This window comes from Mugil cephalus, chromosome 9, assembly GCF_022458985.1.
Source record: "Mugil cephalus isolate CIBA_MC_2020 chromosome 9, CIBA_Mcephalus_1.1, whole genome shotgun sequence".
NCBI classification, from domain to species: Eukaryota; Metazoa; Chordata; class Actinopteri; order Mugiliformes; family Mugilidae; genus Mugil; species Mugil cephalus.
In genome coordinates this window covers 26,616,945-26,640,167 of record NC_061778.1, presented here as the reverse complement: position 1 = coordinate 26,640,167, position 23,223 = coordinate 26,616,945, and the positions used below count along the sequence as shown (strand labels likewise).

General features: G+C 42.1%; 2 protein-coding genes across 2 annotated transcripts in view; both read right to left on the bottom strand.

Moving 5' to 3' along the window:
- Window positions 1–6: 6 nt before the first annotated feature.
- On the bottom strand, window positions 7–3,894 carry phox2a (paired like homeobox 2A). Its single transcript, XM_047594022.1, has 3 exons — window positions 3,338–3,894; window positions 2,133–2,320; window positions 7–1,994 (listed from the first exon to the last, which is right to left on the bottom strand). Exons 1-3 carry the CDS (start codon window positions 3,558–3,560, stop codon window positions 1,503–1,505), a joined length of 903 nt encoding a protein of 300 aa, XP_047449978.1. The 5' UTR covers window positions 3,561–3,894; the 3' UTR covers window positions 7–1,502.
- A 9,066-nt stretch (window positions 3,895–12,960) lies between these two features.
- clpb (caseinolytic mitochondrial matrix peptidase chaperone subunit B) overlaps window positions 12,961–23,223 on the bottom strand; it is a 29,360-nt gene continuing 19,097 nt past the window's right edge. Inside the window, exons 8-16 of the mRNA XM_047594401.1 lie at window positions 20,854–20,931; window positions 19,146–19,201; window positions 17,779–17,823; window positions 16,658–16,819; window positions 16,386–16,542; window positions 16,052–16,125; window positions 15,821–15,940; window positions 14,663–14,767; window positions 12,961–14,337 (exon numbers count right to left, since the gene is read on the bottom strand). Of these exons, the coding sequence (XP_047450357.1) occupies window positions 14,140–14,337; window positions 14,663–14,767; window positions 15,821–15,940; window positions 16,052–16,125; window positions 16,386–16,542; window positions 16,658–16,819; window positions 17,779–17,823; window positions 19,146–19,201; window positions 20,854–20,931 (995 nt within the window). The 3' untranslated portion in view covers window positions 12,961–14,139. The remainder of the gene's footprint in view (window positions 14,338–14,662; window positions 14,768–15,820; window positions 15,941–16,051; window positions 16,126–16,385; window positions 16,543–16,657; window positions 16,820–17,778; window positions 17,824–19,145; window positions 19,202–20,853; window positions 20,932–23,223) is intronic.

The following is a 23,223-nucleotide window of genomic DNA, read 5'->3' as shown; positions in this document are numbered from 1 at the left end:
GCGTCAGGTAGTGCCTCCATAATGTAGATTTATTAGAATATTCAGAGTAGTGCTATAACTTCGTATTCGCTAGAGCTTTCTGTCGATTCATAGTTTTTGCGTTCAGACAGACACTCTGCAATGAAATAGATCTGTAAATCAAGGCAAGGAAAAACAAAAAGCTACCTAATATTTATATTACTAATTACAGAATTTACAGTCACAAACTTTTATGGAGCAGTTCAAAAGAAATGTGTGTTTCTCACGGACATAATAAAAAATATTAATAAATACATGTATTTTTTTTTCCTTCTTCTGAGTAAAATTTCTAGAGAAGATCCTCTAGTGATTTTCAGCAAACTAGAACAGATCGTTTAGGAGCAACGTGAAAGATGAAAGTGTACAAAGAGCTATTTTTTTTGTCAAATAAAATTAAGAAAATCAAGACATTAATGAGCATACAGTAAAAACCTCCCATCTCTTGGTATACTGGCAGTTTCTGAGAAACACGATCCCATTTGTGTGGGCTTTGAGAGTCAGAGCGGATGATGAGCCACTCATCCTTTTGGAAATCGTACCACACACTGCCTGCTGAGTACACTTTTGTTTCCATCCATCTCAACGGAGAATCAGAGAATCAGTGCCATGACAGCAGCAGCATAAGCCAGTTCTAATCATATAGGATCAATGCTTGATGATTCTCCACCTGTAAAGGAAATGCCTCAAGTTCTCTGTCTCTTGTCCTTTCAGAATTTCAAATGTGTTTGATGGGGAAAAGCATGATGGGACGTGAGGAGGAGGAGTGTGGGAGTCAGGACTTGATACAGTAAAGAAAGAGGAGGGGATGAGCTGAACGTGGGATGTGTCTAGTCTGGACCCGGCTGCTCTAATTGGATTTCAAGTTGGCCCCGCTCTGCCCGGCCAGGAGATTTAGGGGGACCCTGTTCCTTGTGGTGGAAGTCTGTGTGTCAAGGGGCTCAAAGTAAGTTGTGCTCGAGGGTAAAAGTTTGTTTGTTTCCCCGGCAGAGACTGTTTAGATTTCTGCTTTAAACTCATACCTGACCGACATGCTGACCAGAGCCGCTGCCATGCACAACAGGTTTTGTTTCAGTGCTGTGAGTGTGGGAATGCGGAAGAAAGACAGAGGAGACAAAGAAACTGAGACTGTGTAGGAATATCTGATGTGTTAAGAGTCCATTTAACTTGTATAGTTTATTAAATAGATTTTCTCTTCAGCTCGCTTAGAGTATGAGAGTCATCACAGGACAGTCTGTCATGTCCATGTGGGGTTTTCAGGTAAAATGTGCAGAGTTGCATAATATTTTGGGGGAACAGACGGTGATCAGACGTGTGGTTTTAACGTCTGAGCTTTGAATCAGTGTGACAGTTTTTCAGAGAAGAACCGAGGGCCTCACTGAACTACAGCAGACTACACCAGTGAATTCAGCTCTATAACCTCGACTCTCTCTGCAAAAGTTAGAAACTCCTCTCTGTTCCAGTTCTCATTCCTCACCCTCTGTGCTTCAGAACAGATTCGTCTTGATGGTGGGATTGGGTTTTCTGTGGAAGGAGGACAGGACTCCGGCAAAGGGCCCGGTCATACTGTCCGCCGGCTGCCAGGCCTTCAGAATCTCCTGAGTCTGGGCAGCGGGCTGGGCCACGGCCGGGTTGGACGGTCCCAGACTGGACCAGCTTGGAGGTTTGAGCCCCTGGAGGACCGGAGAGCTGGAGGCGTTGGCATAGCCGCTGTTAGGAGGAGCCGGGCTGGGGCTCAGACTGGCCGGGCTGCCCAAGTTCCCGTTGGCTGAGCCCGGCAGTGAGGCCGTGCTGTCAGGTGTGGGGCTACAGGTGGACTCTTTGGACTCATCATCATCCGATGAAGATCTTGGCTCTCCGCCCTTCTTTCCTCCAGAGCTGCTGCTGCTGCTGCCTGTGTTACCTCCAGAGTTGTTGGCTTTGGCGTTGGCTGCACGCTCCTGCTTACGGAATTTGGCACGTCTGTTCTGAAACCACACCTGAAACAAAGACAGAGGTGAGATAGATAGATAGATAGATAGATAGATAGATAGATAGATAGATAGATAGATAGATAGATAGATAGATAGATAGATAGATAGATAGATAGATAGATAGATAGAATTTATTTCTCTCACCTGTACCCTGGCCTCGGTCAGGTCTATCTTCAGGGCCAGCTCCTCTCTAGTGTAGATATCGGGATAATGTGTCTCTGCAAAAACCCGCTCCAGTTCCTTCAGCTGGGAGCTGGTGAAAGTGGTCCGGATGCGCCGCTGCTTCCTCTTCTCGTTCAGCCCAGAGGGGTCCGAGAAGAACTTGTAAGGTACTGAAAGTCAATATTAAATACATCCGTTTAAAGTCTTATTCATTCAGAGGCCATGGAGTGCAATAAATAAAAAAATAAAAAAATGCGGAGAGCTCATGGGTTAATGAAGCAGAACGCGTTATATTTTGGATCAACATTTTTAAAATGACATTATACAAATAATAATAGTCCCAAACGAAAATTAATCAAAGCAAAACGGAAATAGTTTAGATTAAAATGTTGGAATTTTCTAGTTATTTACAGAACAGAATGTCACGAGAAGAAACGAATTCACGAATTATAATTTCTATGTTATTTGTCTACATATTTTCGCAGACAACAGGCCACTGTGATAAATTAAAAACTACAAAACATTACTGGATCAAAAACGAATGTATACATTAGTATGTACAAGGCGCTTTAAAATAAGGGCGCACCCTCATTGTTGTGTACATTGTTTTGATTTGCGATAAACAGAAATCTACGATAAAACGATAAAAGTCTGTCAAAATCCGCATACATTTTGCCAGTAAATAAATAAATTGCACTAACAGAATATTATGTTTCCAATTTGATTTATTAAATTGAATAATAAGAAATATATAAAATATTTGCATATAATATATTCAATTATACTTGCAAAAAAATAATTAGTTTAGGATGGATTAATATAATTGACGATATTATTATTACAAAACGTGACCAAATGTCAGTATAATGACATCAAAATGTAAATGAATCCACTGTTTTTGGCATGAATATGTATATAAATATGTATGTATATAGTTATTTGTTGAGGCTATTTTATCCGAAACAGAATTAAGTCCACGAATATAAACAATATATTAGATATTTTGAACGTTGAACATTTTCTTTTTTATATTTAGAAATGAAATGAAGTATTAATTGTAACAAGATGTAGGCCTATAGACAGAATATGTTGCTTTCCTCGCTTTAACACAATGATCCTAACGAACGTGAATTCATCTGCTCAGAAACGTGCAGCCTTCAGTGGAGGTTAAAGCAGATGTTCCGTACCTGAGGAATAGGGTGTGGGCTGGTGCTCTCTCAGGGCCCCCAGGGTGCAGCTGGCCGTGCTGAGCGGAGTGCAGCCCGGGTTGGAGAACGGTCCGCTCCGGATCGGGTTGTACTGGAAGGAGCTGGCCTGGCTGCAGGAGCTGAAGTCCGCGTAGGCCGACGCTTCCATGGCCGCCATGCAGGAGTCATAGGAGTTCAGGTAGGAGTAATCCATCTTATACATGGAGGTCAGCCGATGCGGACACCGGTCTGCAAAAAATAACCGGCGAGGCGAACTCTCAGAGAGGCTTCAGGTGTGTCTGCACCAGTCACGGTGGTTCTCTCTCTCCTGAATCTCCAAAAACAGCTTCTCCAACTTTCTCTTCAGCTGTTGTGGTTTATATCTCACAGTCGCTCGGCTGTTGTTTTTCTTGGTAATAATCCAGCTGTGTCCCTGTCCCTTCTGGTTCTCTGTCTCTGGGTCTCTCCACTGTCCCTCTCTGGACTGGACTGCAGTTCGCTCTGCGCTCGCGCTCCGTTTGACAGCGCGCTGCGGCTCGCGCGGTGTTTATAATAAACTTGGCAGGGCGCGAGACAATAGCGAGGCGGTGGTCTAGTTTCCATGACAATGGCAGCAGTGAGTGAGCGTGGGCCACCCCCCACCCCCCGCACCCTCTCCTCCCACCGCGCGCTGCACCGCCCACGCGGTCCACACAGCATCTCGAGTTCGCAGGTGTCAGCAGAGTTCAATCACAAACCAGCGGCCTTTCCATTCAAATCACTTAGGATCAGCCTGCATCCTATATCGGACGCGTCTAATTGTGGTGAGCTTACTCTCTCCCCACCAGAAATGTGACCAAAATCAAACATCTGCGTTTAAGCGACAACTATACTCATTTGCATATAATTTAAATATACATTTATTATGCGTTTAATCAGCTCATAAAGGGCCCGGGTAGAAATTTAAGGTCATTTTTTAACGAAAACTATTTACTTACGTATATTGAGATTAGATAAAAAAGAAAAAGAAAAAACGAGTCTACATTGTGTCCACCCTAACCGTCCTTCACAGTGTATAAAAATGCCATACTTAGAGTTTGAACTAGAATAAGTAGCTTTAAGTAAAATATATCAGAAGCCAGAGTTTTTTTTTTTTTTTTTTTTTTTTTAATTGTAATACAAACGAGAAATGTCCATAAAAGATTTAAAACTGCCCAACATTACAGGATAAATATAATTTTGCGGTTCTGGCAGAATCTGGTGACGGTTCTTAGAGTAATTTACGCAAAATAGTCTGTTTAATCTAGTAGATTTAGATTCAACTCCAAATAATGCCCCGTGACCGCTTGATACTTTTGGACTACCCGTGGAGCCAACCGTAGCTCAGCCGCAGAAGTCTTTATGTGAGGGAACCCGTCCAGATGTGACGGTGATTGGCAAGATTAAAAGCTTTGATTTGATTCCGATCACTTTTACGGAGATGTCACCAGAGTGAGCGTCACTTTGATGTATAGGACTACGAGGGAGTTGGCTGCGGAGACAAGCGAGGCAACCGCGACAGGCTAACCATAAACGCATTGACGCTCCAGAAATTGGTTTAAGTTTATTGTTCGGTGTCATACAATGTGATAAGTCATATCCCACTCGGCCTCCATCGCGCGCGCACACTCTCTCTCTCTCTCTCTCTCTCTCTCTCTCACACACACACACACACACACACACACACACTCACGCTCTCTCTCTCCCTCTCCCTGTTTCTGAGTCAGGCGCGTGCTCCGTGCGCTTTCCAAATCTGGTGCTATTAAAACAATACATTGCTCTCTGCTTTTCTGACTCTGTTTATGTTAAATTAACAAGCTTTTTATTAGTGGATAAATTTCACCAAATAGTATCATACACAAACCAAAATTACGTCGTCAGAAACTGATTAAGTTTGGCCCGTCTTCTTGCGCTTAAAGTGCGTAATGGGGCTCAAAGGGCTCGCGCGCTCTTATCTCTTCCTGGCCAGAGGCTGTGTAGTGATGTTCCTTAATGACGTTAACTGGCTACACACGTGCGCATGCGTGCATTTTCTACTCTGCGCTCGCTTAAAGTACAAATGAATAATAAGATTTGCTCATTGTGGATGTTTGGGGCGGGTGGTGGCACGAGGTGCTCCTGCTGCTTATCTTCTGCTGATGCTGGCCTGAAGCTGTGGTTGAACATCGGTCACTTCAGTCCGACGAGTTCGAGGCTCAGCAAGGCTCAGGAGGTCTGAATTAACTTTAACGCTGCACACTGTCTTTTTCATTTAGTTCCAACTGTGCAGTTCGTGTACAGTGTAGTGGAGGCAAATATCAGTTCACGCTTCCATCATGTCACCTGTATTTGGTGAAGGCAGTCAAGTGGCTTAAGCCCAGTAACGTGGCAGAAATGATGCTAGGTTATAGGTTAAATCACTATTGTTTGTGGACCCAGATCTGTATTTAGACACCAGAGTACTCCATCCAAATAAAATCTAAAACGTACGTTATTTTGCCAGATCACGAGGCACACTAGAGAAAACACATAAAAGTTCTGCACTAAATCTCAGCATTTATTTCAAATAACTGAGAAAGCTGTTGATTCGTCTTGTAGATGTTGTGGTTTGTAGTACTATTGAATTATATTGAGTTGTACTGACACGTTTCTATTATTTTGACCACTTAATTTTAGTCTGTGGGCTAGGATTAAAAACAGAAACGCTAGCGTTTAATTCAATCCAGTGTGAGCATCGATGATTACATCCCCCAAAATGATCATCCAGTTGAATTACCATATTTCTCATGATGTTTCAACCCAATCTGAACATTAGAACAGCCATGAAGCTAAGATTTAACTCAGGTCAGTTCAGTAATATTTTGGCAAGGTGTAACAGGTTTTACCAACATGGATAAATGAAATAAATAAATAAATAAATAAATAAATAAATAAATAAATCCTCATGTCATGTAGTTGATTTAATTACACATTTAAGAATACATTTGCTATACATTTTAAAAGCCTACTGACATTTTTATTTTATTTTATTTTATTTTATGTTATTTTTTTAACTCCGTGTTAACCAGTCATTTTCCAGGCTGTCCCGTCTGTTGTGTCCACTGGGTTCAGAGGTGAGTTTACAGAGAAACCTAAACAGTTTCAAAGTTAAACTCTACGGGCTGTTTCTGCCTCAGAGAAAAAGAGCAGCCAGGAGCGACCCTAGCTCTCCCGCTTTCAGGCATTTCAACTTTAATCCTTTCAAAGAGGAGACCGGTCTCTTCCAGGCCACTAATCCGCCCTATAGTGCTCCAGCGCAGGGGGAGACTTCTCCTCTGAGCAGGCTTTAACTTTGGACTTTTACATTCATGGAGCGATTTGACGGAAACAGTAACGGGGAGCTTTGGCATTCATAGCGTCTGAGTCAACAGAGGGGACACAATAGTCCCTTAGAGGCTCCTGAGGGCCCCTGAGAGAGAAACCCCGACTATAGGGATTATAGGCCCATAGTTTATTAGGGGGAAAAAACCTTATGAACGCACTTAACGTGGTACCCGGTTCTAATCAGAGATTTGATTGAGTTAATAGTAAAGGATCAATTCATCTTTTCACTGATAGCTTTGTGTCCTTGATTTAAAGCCATAGCAGCATTACACTCCATTAAAACATTAGGATATAATGGCAGGAGACAAAAAATTGTAAATGCAGTTAAGTGAGCGATTAAGACCATTAAACTATTAGCTATAATGGGAACAATGACGGAGAGCATGCACAAGCCTACAACAGCTGTTGGAGATTGTGAAATACATATTAGAATAAAAATGTTCTGTGGTTATATTTCCCTTAATGAACGAATATACCAATTAAACCATGTTTACCAATAACGATCTGATGTCGGCTTTCGTGAGTAGCTTATGTAAAACATCTCTGATGGTGATTGTTTTTTCCCTTTCTTTTTTATTCCAGTGTGCATCAAATTGAGCTGATGATTTAATTCACGTTTCATTATTAATTAGTTGTCCTCTCTGTCCTGCCCTACTCCAAACGGGGCCACGATCTTTAGATAAATTAAATTGTCATCTTTCATGCTACTGTAATTGTTTGTAATAAAAGTCCGGCTACAGATCTGCAGGGCTCCATGCAGAAACCAGCGGGAAGAGTGGTGCGGAGTCTTGGAGGGATATAATGGATGGTTTTGACGGAGAGACGGTGAGGTGTATGGATAGAGACAGCGGATAAGGGATGAGGGAAGGATAAGACAGCGGCGACATTGGTTTGATGAAAAGCCACGCGGGAGGCCCAGGCCGGTTCTGTGCCGGGACAGGCGGTGGTAGTCTGCTATCAGAGTGAGGCTGTCAGTCAGGGAGGGAGGCTGCCAGCTCCATCCATCAACCAAAGCTCAAAGAAGAACACGTCCCGTACGAAAAGCGGCTTTCTTGCTGTAGACTCAGGCTGCCGCTGATCCTCTGGTCTGGATATTAACCTCCTCTTTGTCGAGCTTTGTAACACGGATAAATGCACAATTAAAAGCGGAGATTACGCCAGAGTTAACTGGAGTCAGGGCCCAGATCCGAAGAATACGTCAAGTCAGAAGAATTTTACTCTGTGAGCAATACAGCTGGTGGCTTCTGTGAATCTGCATAAAATACTAAGAAAAACCCAAATACACCAGACACGGGCCTTTAATGCTGTATCTGGCTAGGCTGCTGTGTAGTCTGTAGTCTCCTGTCCAACTAAAAGTTCTCAAATATTGACTAGACTCATGTGAAATTACAACAAATAGGCTACCATCATTTCAACAAAAAACAACTAAGCTGGTTTTTAAATGCCATTGTCTGTGATAATTAAAATGAACGTATTGAAATATTGAAACATAATGTATTATGTTAGTTATTTTGGCCTTTATGTTCTAATTATTATAAATGAAGGCCAGTTTTTTATTTTCTTCTTTTTAATTTTGCTTAAATCTATACAGTGATCATATGCACGAAAATAGGATATTGAGAGAATTAAAAAAAAAGGCATCTCTGTGCTTTATTTCGTTTAGGTTTATTTTATTTTTCTTGTGCGTCAAATAAGTGTCTTTTTGTTTTTCAGGTATTCCGCGCAAAACATTTTACATTATTGACAACCAGTCCATAATTTTGCGATCTGGAAAGTGTCTTTATAATTTTATAGGGTTATTAGGATCCATGCTTCTTTTGTGTTTGCTAACGTGCTCTGACCGGGTTCACGCCCCTCATGCCGGTGTGTGTTTGTGCATCTCACACAGCTCTCGCTCTGTACCCGAAGAGTCACTAAAATGTGTTGTGTCATCGCCCCTCTTAAGATCCTCTTCCCTCGGAGGTCGATTTGATTGCGCATAAAATAAAATCCCAACTCGCGGATCCTGCCGTTAACATCGGGCCGCGTCTTTACAGCAGCAGAGGCTGGCGGTGTGCATTTGATTTGCTGGGTGATGGATGGAAGACGAGAGGGGCGGGTGTGACGGGCCCGGGGGTCCTGTCGGTGCGCCCTTCCCCGCATATCAGTCCCCAATTACCGGAATGTGCCGTGACGCTCCGACTGGAGAGGACGGCGCACATCTAACCCGGTTAGAGACGTGAGCAACAGCACCGCGGAGTGCAGAAGTTGCATTCAACTCCTCACTCAAGTATTGATTAAGCTCAACTTGAGTAATAAACAATCTACTGCGTGGGATATAGGCTAATAGGCGATATAGACAAATGATTTACCTGGATCACAAAACATGTGTTGTAATGCAAACATCCCTTATAATCACAACCCTATGCGGCATAAAAGCAGCATAAATTTTGCTTTACAAGACATAAAACAAATAGTTCATATGCACTCACTTGCCAGTTCATTAAGAACACCAGTAAAAACGAATGCATTCCACGACACTATTGCACTAAATCTTAGCTTTATGAAAGGTATTCTATTCAGCTTTAGTTTTAATAACAGAAAGAGTTGCTGATTCATTTGTGTTGTCATTGAGGAGGCCGTGGTTTGTAGAATTATTGAATTGTATTACGTTGTAGCGACACGTGTCTATTTTGTTAAGCCCATTGTAGTCAGTAGGTAAGGCTAAATAACAGAAACACTTTAGTATTTAATTCAATTTGATTTAACAGCACCACAAACTACATCATCTAAAATAATCAAACAGTCAAATTAAACAGTCAAATTACCACCTTTGAATGTTTCAACAAACTGAATATTCTAACAGTCATGAAGGTCGATTTAGTGCAGTACTGTTATATTAGAAAGCATTAATTTCACTTGTGTACTTTATGAACTGGAAACCGAGTGTGTTTACAAGTCGTACACAAATTTGCGCGCGAGTGGAAAATGTCATCAGGATCATAAAGGACAAACAGAGAGAAACAACTCTGTATTTCTAACGGTGGACGCACCTTATTTACTCTAATACAATTAGAAACTCGCACATTTTAGTCAGATTGGGGCAAAATTGTGTCGAAATCAAAGCCAGCAATCATTGTCCAGCATAGCATAGCGACTCATAAGGATCAGGTTGCCAACACTGCCTCGAAATGTGTGCACGAGTTTTAACCCATCAAATGACACTCATCTTTGTTTAAGTCTACTCTGATGTGAACCCAACACGCATTCACCAGAAAGTGACGCAGAGCGACTGCGGTTATTCACATGCTGCGTACATCTCTCCTGCGGCTCCAGACCTGGATTATCCTAATGGATAACGGCATGTTACTTAAAAAAGAAGCTTTTTAGGATAAAAACCGGCTCCCGAGAGACCACGGTACACACACACACACACACACACACACACACACAGCACGCCACAGCTGGAGCGGCGAGGGATGGCCGCGCGCAGGAGAGCTTCTCCAAACACGCTAATTAGATCTCGAGCTCTGGCCCCGCGCTCTGAAAGCAGCCCAGCGGCGGGGCGCGCGGAGCTGTGGAAAGTTAATTGAATTAAATTCCTTCTAAACTAATTAGGCTGCAATCTGCCACGCGAGCTGTCCCTGAGCAAGGTTCGAATTAGGCGGAATGGATTTGTTCCTTTTCTTTAAAAGAAAGGAGGACAGACTGGTGCGCTCTTTCGCCGGGCTCTTTTATTTGTCTTTTATGCTAATTCTCCCCAGGGACTGTCTTTGCGGTAAACCTGGTGGTGGCATCCGGTGAGTGCGCCCCCTCCGCCGGCTCGTACCAAAAGTAGCCGCCGCGGCTCCAGGCGTTAACACGAAGGGGCCATTTTTAACTAACATCTGAGCCTGGAGTGAATAGTTAGCGATAAGAGGCGCACGAATGAGGAGCATCTTCAGACTAAGAGCTGAGCGGGCCGAGGTAATGGAGGTGAAATCGATCGCCTTCCTAGGGGAGCACAATGAGAGAGGCGAGGGGAGGGAGAGATGAGAGGAGTGCAGAGGGACACGGATGAAAATCCCCCGTTAAGAGCAGGGACAGATATGATAATGGGAAAGCCGCTAGTAGTCGTTCATCATTCACCACCTCCACCTGGCTGCTGCACCTCTTTGAGCTCCTGCTGGTGCTGCTGCTACTGGCCGGGCTGCGTTCAGACTGCAGTCAACTTTAACACGCCTCACTAAAGAATCACACAGAGCCGAACATGCCACAATATGTCCCCAGAGTGAACACAAAATGGGGACATAGCAGTTCATGCCCAGGTCTTAACCTTCCTTTGTTAAACATGAGCTTCATCACGTCATGTCAGGACAGGAAAATCCCATGGAAAACAGAAACAATCGAACAGAAAGGCCACAGATTTCAGATTTTGCCATGACAGCCACAAATCCGTACATCTATGATGTCCCTACAGTACATCAACAGTATTCCACAGCCCTCCTACGTCCTTGTTCTGCCTATCACATGACAGATTTTGTTAGTTTGGAAGGTACATGTACAGGTTGTCTTTGCCTAGAGGGGCCCTCAAAACCAAGGATCACCACTGGGATCAGGCATGTTCACTTTGATTTAAACTAGAATGACAAGCTTTCTTTCAAGCTGATCCACATTCAGCTCGGTTTAGGTCTAGGCCCACAGTTAAACTCCTCTTGGCTTTGAGAAATCTCACAGCAAATTCGGAGTATACGGCCACTGGAGCATCTATTTAATCGTACATGATTCCTCTGGCCCCCCACGCGCTGCTTCCTCCCATGTTTGACCTTTTACCCTCTTCTCTCCTGCACCTTGAACACTTCATCATTTGTATCAGCCGCAGGAGGAGGAGGAGGAGGAGGGAGACAGACGGCAGAGGAAGAGGGAAGGGCTGAGAGGAAAAGGTGGAGGAGAGACAGTGAGAGAGGAAGCAAGCAGAAGGCAAGAGTGAGCGAGTGAGTGAGTGAGTAAAGTGTAGAGGGATGGAGAGAGAGGGAGGTTAGGACGATGGAGGGCCAGGTTTCTGTTTCTCCATAATCTAATCAGAGAAATGGCAGCAGTCAGAAATAGCCTGACGGACAGACTAAGAGCCTCTTCTCTTCCTCCTCCTCTTCTTATTCTTGTCTTCCTCCTCAGGGAGGGTAAATGGATCCACACACGTGCACAAACCATTTTGACTTCCTAAAACCATAAAGTGTAGATGTGTTTGAGGGTTATAAGAGATGAGAAAAGCCTCGAGGTATAACAGCAGAACCTGATCTACCGTCCAGATGTGGTATCTTCCAGTCTTTTTTTTTTTTTTTTTAAATCTGCTGATCAGTTGCTCCTTTTCTCAGTTTACATAGCTTTATGCAGATGGCATGTCAGGTATTTATCAGTTCAGTTTAAACATAGTGTGCAGTTTGTGTACGTTCATATCTGACAAAGTGCTGAAAAGAGGGCAGAATAGAGAGGAAGAGTTGCGGAAAATCTATTTTCAGCAGGAAGCACAGCAACCATGCTCCATATCAAATAAAACAAATTGGGGCTGTTATGAATGCACAAAATATTCTGTAATATTCTGCTGAGAATCGCTCATAAGATGAATCCACCATCTCTTATTGATCCCTTTTATTAAAACCATAAAAACCATGAAGGAGAAAGACAATTAATATGGTACGATTTTAAAGGATTTTAAAGCTTTGAGGCATTTTTTAATATTATATACTATCTGCAAGTCTGTGGATGACTAATATTTTCTTTACATCCGTCTCCAAATTGGTGTTTTCAGTCATGTCAACACAGAGACAAACGTTACATTTGTGATAATCCTCACTTCAGGGAAGTCGCAAAATATTTTACTCCCTGAACTTAAACCGGTTCATGGACTAATCATTTAGTTCCTCCTCACCAGACAGCGGGGACTCAGAGTAGATGTGACTGACAGCTGAGGAGTGTTTGTGTTGTTTGGGGGAGGGAGGGATCCAGGCAGAGCACGGTGTGAGTGAATGTGTCTTTTCCATGCATGCTAATTCCTCCCTATAGAGAAGACATTCCTGCAGGATATGTGTGTGTGTAGCTTCTCTGCAGCATTTACCACGCTGCATTCCCTCTCACCATCCTACACACACCCCAACACAGAGCACAATTCCAAGGAAATTCTTCTGTTGCGTTGTTTCACGACGTAGACAAGCGTTATTGTTGGAGATTTCCCACCCAGGCACTGATGCATCCATTCATCCATCAGCAGTGTCAGTGTAACACAAGCAAAACACAAAACAGAGGAATTCCCTTTTTTGTTGTGATGACTTTATTGACCAAGTCAAAGCTGGAATACAACAGTGAGAAATGTTGATCAATTACATTTGGTGTCTTGTCAACATGCAGTGAAAACATTTATGATGTAACATTCTTTCTGTTGTGTAATGTCAGACACTGTACAGCACACCGTCGTGACAGAGACCTCATCTTATTAACATACTTGATCAGTTTGGGATCTAGTGAATTTGGAGGCCAGGTCAACACCTTGTGCTGTTTTTCATGTCTTTTGAGTTGTTCTTAAAGTGTGTGTGTCTGTGTCAGGCTGCTGGAGTGTCATTGCTATGGGGTGGGGGTGTCTGGTCTGGTCTAGGTGAGTCCAAAAGTTTCCCAGCAGAACATTGTCACAAGATAGTCAATATTACTTACTTCTCCTGTCAGTGGTTTTAATGCTGTGGCTCATCAGTGTATCTATCATTAAGGCTACGTAAGTATCTATCCTGAATGTATGGCTATTAATACTTCTGGTTTCTTCACAGCATAAAGGACAAATGCTAAGCTATATATTTAAAGATGTAAGAAATAAAGACACTTTCTAGTTTTTAAAACTTATTAGACTACTTACTAAAATCCTCACTTTAGTTTTTCTTTATTTGTTTTTCTCACCTCTGCCAATCAATGCAAAAAGGCAACTCTTCCTACTGTTAACTCTTAATAAATAATACCACTTTTCTTGGCTGTTAACATGAATGCAATACCTTCAATAAATATTAAATATTTTGGCTTTTTCTACTTGATGAGGATGATGCACATTAAGTTATCTCTACGCAACATCGTAACTGATATGCAACAAACACAATGCAGCAACACATTGTTTGCAAGCTTATACAGTGGATTCATACCACTGATGATGAGATGCTTGATGGTCATGATGGTCACTGTAGCACAAATCTACATGTCAGTGTAGATTGTAGTTCACAAAACTGCTACATTGAGGTTGATTTTATTGACTGCACACTGTGGAAATATTGATGGTAGTTACTGCATGTGTGTACTGAATGAGAGAGGCAGTGATGTTGTGGTTATTAGAGGTACTTTTATTGGGAACATCAATGGAGAACCTTCCGTCTTCTCAACGCTGGATGATGATGATGGTGATATGGTGTGTGATAAGAGTACCTCTGTGCATATTTACTCTGTGTTTGCTGTTAGTGTTCAGGGCTGAGTGGTGGACGGATGTCCAGTGTTCTCGATGAACTGTCCTCTCCTACCACCTCAAGGCGCAGGCTAGGTGTGCTGCGCTGCTCCTGGTCCTCTGATTGGACGGACAGACGCAGGGTGCAGCCTTTAGGAAGCAGCTCCTGCTCGTATGCTGCAGCCAACTGGTTGACAACCCGCCGCTCGACCTGAGGGATCAGTCATACAGAGATCATAGTAGGTTTCCCAGCTGTGATGTTTAAGTTACTGGATCCATAGACTCAGATTATTTATTTGGGTTTTTAAAGTTTACATTTTTATTGTTTGCTCTTCTGTAGTAATATTAATTCCCAGACATCCACTGACATACGAACACTAACCATCATTACATCAATTTATTCATTTAAAACTATGTGCCTTTAAATGTCAAGCAGAAATACCTCCTAGTTGTTGTTGGGGTTATTACAGAGGTGTTTTGCCAGTTGCCAAATCAAATAATCAAACTGATGGGACAGTCTGTGTGTTGCTGCATACCTCATGTTTGATGGAGCGTGCTCCGTAATGCATGTTATACCCGCCCGCCAACAGGTCCAGGACCGGGCGGTCCCACTGCAGAGTGATGTCATGGCGCTGCTTGGCCTGATAACAGACAGAGAGATGAGGTAATTTTAAAAGAGGGCGTAAAAAAACCCACACAAATCTGTTAAATAGGAAGAAGGACAGGATGTAGAAATGAGCGGCAAGACAAATGCAGCAGCAGAGAGAAGATACCTGTCATGCTGAACGTCTGCCAGTGCTAATCAACAGGCCCTTAATGCACTTTAATCAAACACTAGTCAATAGTAGTGATCAGACACGCTCATTTAGCTGCGGATGTTAACACTTCATTCAATAAATAAGATGCCATGTTTTACTCCAGATATATGGTAAGGCAGTAATGATGGCGATAAACATTTAATTCCTTTAATATAAATGATTGACAACCAAATGACTTATGGGGATTCAGTAATAATGAGATTTCTGCTGTTAGTGCTGTTGCCAGATACACACACGCACGGATACACACACTTAGGAAATTAAAGGCAGAAATGCTGAGAATTCGACACACAACAACACACACAGCAAAAAGATAAATAAATGAGTCATGAGTCAGGTCCCTATCAGTCGCCTGCAGGGCCCATGTTGGCTGTCAGGACACCAGCTGTAATATTAATAATTAAATATTGATGAAGGCTCCACATGTTAAACACTGTAATCACATTATAGTGAGTAACAGTGGCACATAATATTGATCTGTGTAGGTTTCTGCACAGCTCAGCGGCTGTAGGATGAAGTGGGCGATGCCTCCCAGTTCCAGTGGAGGACACCCATTGTTATATATATTGTTATTAAGTGTGGGGTGCTGAGGAGACAGACCTCCGAAGGCTAATTCAGTCAGAGCTTTAAACGTACTTTACATAAGCCTGCCATGGTGTTACTACGACTGCTGCTATTTGGATCTGTATTTTGGCAAAACTGTACATAAAGCTGGGTCAGGAGTTTATGTAATACTAAAATATATATGATTAAGGTGGCAGGATTTTGTGAGCCATGTGGTCTTGCATCAAGATTTCTCTCTTTTTACAGAACTGCAAATAAACAAATGATATAACGTGCAGACTGTGGTAGAGGTAGAGCAGACAGTGTTTGTACCTTTTTGGCCCAGAAGTTGAGCTCTTTGCTGACCAGCTGTAGCAGCTCTGAATGACAGAACGGCAGGAAGTATACAATTTCATTGATCCGACCGAGAAACTCGTCCCTCCGGAAATGAGCCTGAAGAGGAATCAAGGAATGAACAATGACAACCTCAGCTTATCAGGTCAACCATGTCTGGAAGTACACCAAAGCACGTTTTAGCTGTGTGTGTTCATGCACTTGTGTTACCTTCAGGATGGGTCGAATCACTGATTCTTTAAACTGTCGGGAGATTTTGATGTCATCACCTTTCTGTACATCCTCTGAAGGAAAAGCATGATACTGACATTAATTCCACTTCTTAATTTAATAATGTATAACAGTGCAGCGCCAGATTTTACTGCAAAATGTTGATCTCCTCTTTTATTTTGCAAATGCTGTCATAAGCCTATGTCAAGTCTAATTTATTACAACAGCACTCATCTATGTAAATGAATATATGTCTGAAAATCAGCCAGAAGAGCAGAACACATAAGGTTGTATTTGTTTGCGTATATTCTGTACACTAGTGAATTTCTCTCACCAAGTTTGTCAGCTAGCTTTCTGCGGCTGACCTCCTCAGCTTCCTGGCGGAGCTGCAATGCATGCTGGGCAATTTCATCACTTGCAACGTTAGAAGTCATGATGAAGATGGCATCTTTACATTCAATGGTCTTTCCTTTGCCATCTGTAAGACGACCCTGAGAAAGGAAAGGCATGAATGAAAGAGAGGTCGGTTTATTGTTTTCACATTTAAACCCGTTATTCACGGAAAGACACAGAGGGTGAATGTGTGACTAGGGTTTGAGTGAACACCTCATCAAAGAGCTGCAGCATAATGGTGAGAACATCTGGATGAGCCTTATCCACTTCGTCAAAGAGGACAACGGCGTTGGGACACGCCCTCAGCAGCTTGGTCAGCTGACCACCTTCCTCATGTCCGACGTATCCTGGTGGGGAGCCAATGAACTTAGCCACCTGACAGACACGAGGGAGAAGATGTTCAGTCAGTCACAATTAGTGATCGACTGATATATTGGCCGACATTTACGTTTTTTACTGTTATCGGTATCAGCCGATACACGGGTGCGTTGTCCGATACATACACACATCCCTCTCCCACTAGCAGAGTTCATGCATCTGGAAGCTGGAAAATGCTTGTACTCATAGACGTGTCAAGCAAACCAACATCTATTTACTTAATCACTCAGCACCAACACATTATTATCATTACAACAGCACTAACTTTTACTGTTGTTGTTAAGTAGGAGTGTGCCAGCTGAAGTTTTGTTCTCTCTCTGGAAACTAATAGTGCAGGCTGTCAATTTGAACCTGTTTTTTTTTTGCTGGGGGGCCTGTGCTCTGACCGTACAATTCAGCAGTAAAATCAGCAGCACGTACTAGCCATTTGCCAATGCTGATGTAAAAGAAAAACAGTATCGGCCCTAAAAAATTCATACGGGTTGATCTCTAGTCACAATAATACAATACAATGCAATGGAACAAATGTAAACCCTTTTGAGCTAGAACACAGATGCTACTAACCTATACTAATGCTTTCTAGGGCTAGAAAGTAAAGAGGAATCCATAAAAAGTGGAAAATGCATGAACTCTGAGGTAAAATAATTGGACATGGCACTCAACATTAAAACATGATGCAACTCAGAATCATTGATTAAAAGTATTCATCACTGAAGCTTCACAAAAAGGAGAAAACGGGCAACAAACAACATTTATTTTGCTTTATGAATCCATTATGAGTGCAGAAACAGAATTAATGCAATGCGTCACTGCTATGCATCTGCAGCAGAAATATGCAACTGTTAACTGCTCTCATATGAAATGAATGAACTTCAGAAGAGCGTGTAAGTATATGTGTGAATTAGACATTACCAAGCTTTTCCTGAATTCACACCAATGTATTTGAAAGAGCTTACCTCATGTTTTTCCTGGAACTCAGACATGTCCATTCGAATGAATCCCTGGAATGACAGAATAAGTTAGCCTCCACAATAAGCACCACACACAACTGTATATACAGTATCAGTGCATATTTGTGTTGATTTTATAGCTACCACAGAAACCCCCAGTTTTAAAATTGGTCCTGACTAATCTGACCTCACCTAAGACACACTCAGTGTGTTTACATGCAGAGCTTAATCGAGCTATGCTCATAATTCGACTTTCTCACTACAGTCCTTGTCCCAGTTTACATATAGCGCAAGAAAACTACTTCTGGTGCAGGTAAGATCTGTGCTATCCCTCAGACGGTTCTTCTAGCAACTCCGTTTCTCTTCTTTTTCTTCTTCTGCGATCGGCTTTCTTGGACGTTTTTGTCCCGGGGTCACACGCCAGCGCAGTAGTTGTGGAACATGCACACACACATTATCCGATTGAAAACTCCGATTCCAATCTCATTATCTGGGTGTCTCAATCGGATAATGAGAATGTGTTTACATGCAATTAAGTTCTCCTGGTATAGTCCGATTAAGGCAATAATTTGTTTTTTCACGTGCATGTAAATGCACTGAGTGGGGATGTATTTGAAACCCTTGATCACTCAGACCACATCCTGAGAGGCCTGGGACATATTCTTTCAATCTTTCTTACTCAACCTGGCCAATTTGACTACTCTCTCTTAACCGATGCTCTTACATAAACACAGTTTTACCTAGTTCATTGGGGGAAAAATATAAAACTACCAAAAATACAAAATCAATCAAGTCTACTAGGTGTAGATTAGTAGCAACAGCCTTTTAAAATAATTTGTAACTGCAACTGTTATTATATAGCTCTAACAAAAATAATAATAAAAAAATGTTTAGGTTTTTCTTTTGCAGCTGCAAACAGCACAGCAGTGAAATTACCCTGTATATGGAAGCTTCCATGAGTGTTGTGTGGAGATAGATAAATGAATAATAACGTTTGTGTTTTCAGTAGTTGATGGAGCCTTTACAGTTTGTTCCACAATTAGTAGCATACCCCCATTTTTGGACACACTCAAAACAAGCAGTGCTGTCCGTGGTTCTGAAACAGAGGTTGGTAGCGACATTACTGGACAGTATTGTCTCCATTAGAGACAGCATCTGCTCCAATTTTCTACTATGAGTGACGGCTCAAGATGCATGTAAAGATGCATTTTATTGCCAGGTGTGAACACAAGTACTTGAAGCCAGTTAATTGTGCTCAGATCACTCAGGTTGCTGTTTAATGTCAGGTCTCAAAACAGACATGATCTAAATTTAACGGTAGGTCTAAGAAACACTAGTGTGCTAATATACATGTACATTGCTTTGTCATTTACCTTTTTAACGTCCTTGTGCATGTAGCGAGCCACCTGTTTGGCCAGTTCTGTCTTCCCTGTGACAAAACAGAAACATCATTCACTGATTCATTATGCAAGAACAACCCTTCCCCTATTTAATTACTTTGTTTTAATATAAAAAACAATCTTGTCTTTATAGAGTACATCAGCATGCAGAGATTTCAAGAATTCAGGAAAACAAGCTTACTCATTTGAGACAGAAAGACAATCTTTCTCTTTTGCTAAGTGCTGGCCTAAATCCCAGAGCCTCTCTCTACAAAGCTTTCAATCATCTCCAGCAGCATGCATTATGTTTGTCGGTAAAATATTCTGCATATAAATGCTCATATATGATATTGATGTCTTGTGTTTGGTATGCATATGGGTATGATGATTGTGTGTGTGTGTGCGCTGGTGTCTTGTTGCTGTGTTTAATATTTATGTCTCATGGCCACTGTTTGTCGCTGAAGGGAACTGAGAATATGAACACCATCTCTCCCTCATCTATCTCTCTGGCCTGTCATTTCACCATCTCTCTCTTTTTTAACCATCTATCTGGCCCTTAATATCCCCCCCTCTCTCTCCCTCTCTTCACTGCTGCCTTCACACCAGCTCACACATGCACTCACACTTTCTCATCTTTCCATTGTTTGTGAATGTTTGTGAAAAGCTTTTCTCTAAACTAGACATGCCACAATAAAGTTTAACACTTTCCATTTAAAGAAGGCTAAAAAGTTCTTTAAGAATACATCTTTCACTTATGGGCTTGTCCTTCAACATGCCCTTGTCCTATAAAATATATTAGGACATTCATAGACCATCAGTGTGGATCATTTGCAGTAGAAATGTCCAGACAGTCAGTCTGAGTTCATCCCCAGTGGATATCACTAATTGAAACTGCCGTCTGTTGTTGATTTGCTCATTCACAGGAATGGTACAGTGTATTAGGTAGTGTTTAATGTGCAGTCTGACAGAGGGCGCACACAGAGCTCAGTGTGCTGCAGTGCTGCAACAGGGAATAAAGATGGACAAGTCTTTGTAATGTCAATACTAACCAATGAAAAAGATCCTGAAATATAATGTACACAAATCCCCATTCTAAAGAATTGCTCAGAGAGATCTGTTTTTAGTTTTGATTTCAACATGCTGTTGGACTTTAGACAGTAAGAAGACATTTTAAACCTTGAGATATTTTGGCCTGGACCAAACTGTCATCCTTGGTTTAAAACTTAAGCAAAAAGAACAGGTCTACCTGTTGGAAACTAACAGTGCTGAGGTTGCCAGCTTTGCTGTAACCATTAATGTTGGCCAAATGGATAATTATGGTAATATGTCAAGTTAAAACACTGGTGCTGCTGGTTTACATACTGTATGTTTTTAAAGTTTGCTTTACTTCAGAGGAAAATGGACAGCTAGGACACAAATACATTAACTAAATACCAACAACTAGAATTTCTTATTTGTGTTTGCACTCACAATTGTGACATGTGCCTCTGTAGGCTTGTGTTTCTTTGTCACTTGGATTCATTTGTGTGGCTGGAGGAGAACACAGTACACTCCACATCCATCAACAAACTTCTGAACGAAACGCATTCAAGCGTCTGTTTATTTTGGCTGCCATTTAAAGGGAGCTGAAGAGGGTTTAAAAAAACCTTCATGAGCTGAAACCAGAATTGATGGGTGTGAAAGAAGAGAGCGAGTGAGTTACCGATTCCTGATGAGCCAAGGAAGAGGAATACGAGGGGATGCTCTTCATCGTACCAACCATTCTCCTTCCTCCTGATGGCTACAGAGTGCAGAGACGGGGAGAGAAAGAAAGAAGGCCATTATTTCAGTCATTTGCATTTGTTGACTTTGCTTTTCCACTAAGTATTCTAAGTTTCTCACAAGTGAAGCGAGCTGACCTGAGGGCAACGGGTATCCCAGAAACTATGATAAAAGAGCAAAAGAGCAGGGATGAGAAAAGGGTCAGAGACATTTGGTAGAAAAAAAGGAGGAAGAAGAGATAAAACAGAGATGAGAGACCTCCAGAAAGCTACCCACGATGCTTCTCCTCCCCCCTCAGTCAGTGGGGCCATTAGCCAACAGTAATTGTGTTAGCCTCTCTGGCGCGGCCATGGTGAAATCAGTTTAGCATAGATCGTAGCCTCACACACACGCAGACACACACACACATGCGCGCGCTTGCTTAAAGAGGAGTGCATACCCAACCCTGCCATCACCCCAGCAACCACACTCACACAAAATACACAAAGAAAAGATGATGAGGGGGATCGGAGGGGAGGAAAAACGTTTGGCTGCGGCTTCAGCCATTCGGTGAAGAAGCAGACTCAAGTACAAACCCGTCCAAATCTGAACCTGTGTAGTGACTAAGGCCAAAACCAGTCACACATGGACCAGGTTCTGCCAATAGCACCAAGCCAAGTCAGTGGCACAGTGGGTCAATAGTTAGTACTGCTGCCTTGAGTCAAAATGTCCTGGTTCACCTCTACTGTCTAGCTGGGGTGTTTCTGAGTTTCCTCGCACAGTCCAGAGACTTATATTTTAGATGAAGTGGGAATTCATACTGTAGATGTATCATAGTATATTGGCACCAGCCAACAGACTGAGAAGCGGGTATATATAATGGGTAGATGCATCCCAATTGTTCAGGTGTGTTAGCTTTTCAGGGCTGATGAATATAACCACAGTCCCCTTGACTGGCTGAACACCACCCTCAGTATCTCTCAGTACAGTTAAGGAAGGCAGAAATGCTGGACATCTTTCTGTTGTGATGGGGACGTCCCAATAAATATGGCTTCTATTGAAAGTAAATATGGATAAAATGAACAGCAAAAAGAATGTAGTGAGCATGAAACTTTACAAATCTCATGGACATGTCCTCAATAGCAACTCTTTCTGACTTAATTTCATACACATGCCATGTATTCTTCTAAACTTCTAAACTCTTTAACACCAATGTAAATGTTTGCACAGGACCACAACAACTGAGCATTAATATCAAAATACCAACTTTAGATTAAACATTTCAGATGTGTCGTAGCTGAAGGGTGCATTCACTCTCTGGTTGGTGAGTGATTCCTGTGTTCACACAAGACCAAACAGGGTAATGCTCCCATTTTTAGAAAGTGTCCACACAAAATTCTGCACACTTGAATTTGTGCAATAGTATCACTTTCTTTATCTTTCAATATGTTGTCTCTGTTGTTGCTAAACACGTGTTTTCACGTGCAAAAGCTAAATGACACACAAGACACCCGAGTGTTAAACCAGCTACTAATAGCTGTTAATCATGAAGAGAGGATGCTTGGCAGGAGAGGCAGAATGAGGGAGGTAGAGATGGAGGTAGAGCAGAGATAAGAGGAGCGATGTAGATGAGGAGACAGAGAACGAGGCAGAGAAACAAACAAGTTTGTCAGAGATGGACAACCAGATCAACAGTGACAAGAGGGGCTCCAAAGCTCTGTCGGCTTTATCAAGCTGTGTGAATGACAGCGTAACCTTCTGTGTGTTTGTGCGTCTTTTAGCTGATTGAGACCGACTTTGACAGAAGGGCACATTGACATTTCTCAGAGGACCCTGACAACAACAAGGAAAGGAAGGAGACACAAAACAAATAAAAGCTTGCTCTCTCGCTTTCTCTCACATACACTCAGAGCAGTGTGTATTGGGCAGGTCTGGTTGGCTCTAACATGATTACAGAGGGATGATTCTCTTCAATAACTCTTAGCCCTGAGAGCTAAACCTGGATCAATCTAACCTCCTTCCTGCGTGTGTGTGTGTGTGGATATGTGTGTGTGGGTGTGTGTGTGTGTGTGTCTTGCTGCGGGCCAGCTGTTTATCATGAGGTGCTGAAGACATGACAAAACACAAATGCAAAAATGGTTAAAAAAAAAACAACAACAAAACAAACAAAACTTTTTTACAAATACTTTCTTTTCACAGCTTTTATCAAAATATTACAAAAACAAATCTGTTCATCAGTCTTCTACTTTTTGGTACTCACATATTGCAGAACAATTAGATGACTTGATAGGATGAGTCGATTTAAAACGGTATTGTCATTGTCGAAGATTTT